This window comes from Indicator indicator, chromosome Z (genome assembly GCF_027791375.1).
Source record: "Indicator indicator isolate 239-I01 chromosome Z, UM_Iind_1.1, whole genome shotgun sequence".
NCBI classification, from domain to species: Eukaryota; Metazoa; Chordata; class Aves; order Piciformes; family Indicatoridae; genus Indicator; species Indicator indicator.
This window is the reverse complement of record NC_072053.1, coordinates 82,750,162-82,753,197: the sequence shown is the minus strand read 5'-3', so window position 1 is coordinate 82,753,197 and position 3,036 is coordinate 82,750,162. Positions and strand designations below refer to the sequence as shown.

General features: G+C 60.5%; 1 protein-coding gene across 1 annotated transcript; it reads left to right on the top strand.

The window, feature by feature from the left end:
• Positions 1-1,877: 1,877 nt before the first annotated feature.
• Positions 1,878-2,419, top strand: CARTPT (CART prepropeptide). Its single transcript, XM_054398082.1, has 3 exons — positions 1,878-2,027; positions 2,138-2,221; positions 2,312-2,419. The coding sequence occupies exons 1-3, from the start codon at positions 1,878-1,880 to the stop codon at positions 2,417-2,419; spliced, it is 342 nt and encodes a 113-aa protein (XP_054254057.1).
• Positions 2,420-3,036: the final 617 nt, after the last annotated feature.

Below are 3,036 nucleotides of genomic sequence, written 5' to 3'. Positions count from 1 at the left end.
TTGAAAATTGTCAAGCCACACTCTGTTTGGTCCCTTTCAACATCACCTTCCTGACTGGGAAAATATATCCCCAGTTTTATACATTTTCTTTAAACAACTGAATTTATCCCCCCCCCCCCCCCCCCCAGCCCCTGCCTTCTACTCCCCCCAATTTCTTTGCCTTTTCAGGCTGGTCCTAGCTCCCCTACAAGGAAGAGTTTTGATGGTGAGGTTTTCTAAATTCCTCCTTCTCCAGATGATCTTTCCTCCACCTAGGTAGATCCAGACCTAGCTTCTGCTGCCGCTGGCTGGAGGGCAGCAACATCTCCATGCCACTGCAGAGCTGGGAGTCAGGATTGGAACCTCCTTGCAAGCAGATCCTCCTCGTCCCCACAACCATCATGCCAGAGGGCCAAATGTCTCCTGCCAGCAGAGCTGTTGCTCAGGTCCCCTGAGTTTTACCCCAGCCTTGGCACAGAGGCATGAACCTGGAGAGGGCTGAGCCCTGCCCCTCATCTTGCATGCTCTCCTAAGCACACCATGGATTTCCTCAGTGGAGTTGCTCCTGTCTTCCTCCTGCTCCCACCATGACCATGAGGACTGGGCACATTTGGGTCTGCTAGGGCACTTTTGGGCCATGGTGTTGATGAACATGAGGCCACAGAGATTGCAGAGCTAGGTGTCAGTAGGAAGGTCTGCATGGAGGTGACTGCTCTGATGCTAGGTCTCCTTGTGGCAGCTGTGCTTCTTCTCTCCCTAGAAGGAGGTGGCTTCACAGGATAGATGATGCTTACTGAGCACCTACCTGCTCAGTATTTGTAATATACTTAATATACATTGTCAAAGGAAGAGCCTCCCACTCTTCTAGCAAAACATGGGGGCAGCCTGCTCCTTCCCTGTGGACAAGACACAGGGTGTGCAGGTGGGCAGGAAAAAGCTGCCAAGACCTTGTTTGGTCTTGGACATGGCTCTGCTGTTTCTGCTGAGCCTGATTGAAGAGAGGACAAGCTCACTCAGGGGCAACTTAGAGTCACAGAATCATTGAGTGGTTTGGGTTGGAAGGGACCTTTAAAAGCCATCTGATCTACCCTCCCTGCAGTCAGCAGGGACATCTGCAACTAGAACAGGTTGCCCCAAACAACCTCACCTGGAATGGTTCCAGGGATGGGACATCTCCCACCTCCCTGGGCAACCTGGACCAGTGGCTGACCACCCTCAGTGTCAAACATTTCTTCCTTCACTCCAGCCTGAATCTCTTAGTTTCAAACCATCACCCCTTGTCCTGTCACAACAGAAAAAACAGAGAAAAACTCTGTCCCCAGCTTTCTTCTATGCCCCTTGAAGCACTGAAAGGCCACCAAAAGGTCTCCCTGGAGCCTTCTCTTCTGCAGGCTGCCCAAGCCCAACTCTCTCAGCCTGGAGCCTCCCAGCAGAGCCCTTCCAGCCCTGCCAGCATTGCTGTGGCCTCCTCTGGCCCTGCTCCAGCAGGTCCCTGTCTGTGCTGTGCTGAGCACTCCAGAGCTGCCCCAGCACTGCAGGGGGGGTCTCAGCAGAGCACAGCAGAGGGGCAGAATCCCCTCCCTGCCCCTGCTGCCCACACTGCTGGGGATCAGCCTAGGACACGGTTGGGGCTGGGCTGGCAGCGCTCGGTGCCGGCTCACGGCCGGCTTCATCCAGGGGAGCACTTGCCTTTGGGGCAAAAAACTTGATTCGGCCGAGACAGGAGAGGGCGCCGAGCAGAAACGAAGGCGATCTGTACGGAGCCGAAGCCGAAGCCGAAGCCAAAGCCGAGGCCGAAGCCGATGCTGAATCTAAAGCGCGGCGGTGGGGGGCGCTGACGCACGTCGGGCCCAGGCGCGGCGCTATAAAGGCGGCGGCGGCGGCGGGGCGGCAGCACCATGGAGAGCTGCCGGGCGCTGGCGCTCTGCGCCGTGGCGGCCGCGCTGCTGATGGGCGCCCGCGGGCAGGGGCCGAGCCCTCCGCGCCGACCCCGGGACTTGGGGCTCCTCGGCGGCGGCGGCGGCGGCGCGTCCCGAGAGAAGGAGCTGGTGGGGCAAGGCCGGGGAAACCGGGGCTAGGGATGAGGTCCGGGCTGGGGGGAGGCAAAAAGCGTGCAGGCTTGGCTTGATGGGGTCTGTGGTCGGGGGTCTCTCGGCAGATCGAGGCGCTGCAAGAGGTGTTGGAGAAGCTGAAGAGCAAGAGGGTCCCGCACTACGAGAAGAAGTTCGGGCAGGTGCCCATGGTAAGTGTGCCGGCGGGACGGGACGGGGCGGGACGGGACGGGACGGGGAGGCCACTGGTGCCCCCCTCACCAAGCCACCGCTGCCCGCAGTGCGACGCCGGGGAACAATGCGCCGTGAGGAAGGGGGCCCGCATTGGGAAGCTCTGCGACTGCCCCCGGGGGACTTCGTGCAATTCCTTCCTCCTCAAGTGCCTGTAAGCGGGGGATGCCTCGGGAGAAGCCCCCGGGAGCGAAGGGCAACGACGTTTCCCTCTCCAGCCCCGACGGGACAGCCCCGGGACAACCCCCGCCTCGCCCGTGTAACGCCGTCCGTGACATCCGACATCCGTGGAGCTGTTTTCTTTCTCTCCTTCCTCCCTCACTCCCCTTCCCTTTCCTACCCTCCTTTCTTCCCCGTTTACATTTTTGTCTGTCCAGGGAAAAGCCCAGCCCGTGCCTTGGCGAGCAGAGGTGCCGGTACCGGGAGCTGCGGTGCCGTACCGGTGCCGAGCCGAGCCGCGCTGACCCGTGCCCAGGAGCGGGGCTGGCCCCACGGCCGTGCCTCGGGGTGCCCGGTTCCTTCCTGAGGCGGGGAACATCCACCCGCTGCAGGCTGGAGGGGCCGGGGCCAGGGGATCCCCTGGGTGGTTGTGATGGTGGTTGTGGGGATGGGGTGGGATATGCTCAAAGCATTCCGACCCTCTCTTTCTTGCCCTGCAGCTGCAAGGGCCAAACTCGACTCAGCCCAGAGGGTTTCACCTACATCACCAGCTTCAGGCCATGTCCTTCTACGCTCAGCCTGCGCTGGAGAAACTCCCGCAGAAGATCCCGGTGGA

What these genes read in the sequence shown, in the direction of transcription:
- CARTPT (XM_054398082.1), top strand. Translation starts at nt 1,878, where the DNA reads ATGGAGAGCTGCCGGGCGCTGGCGCTCTGCGCCGTGGCGGCCGCGCTG. An exon ending in CGTCCCGAGAGAAGGAGCTG is followed by an intron (nt 2,028 to 2,137) that starts GTGGGGCAAGGC and finishes GTCTCTCGGCAG; the next exon opens with ATCGAGGCGCTGCAAGAGGT. An exon ending in AGTTCGGGCAGGTGCCCATG is followed by an intron (nt 2,222 to 2,311) that starts GTAAGTGTGCCG and finishes CGCTGCCCGCAG; the next exon opens with TGCGACGCCGGGGAACAATG.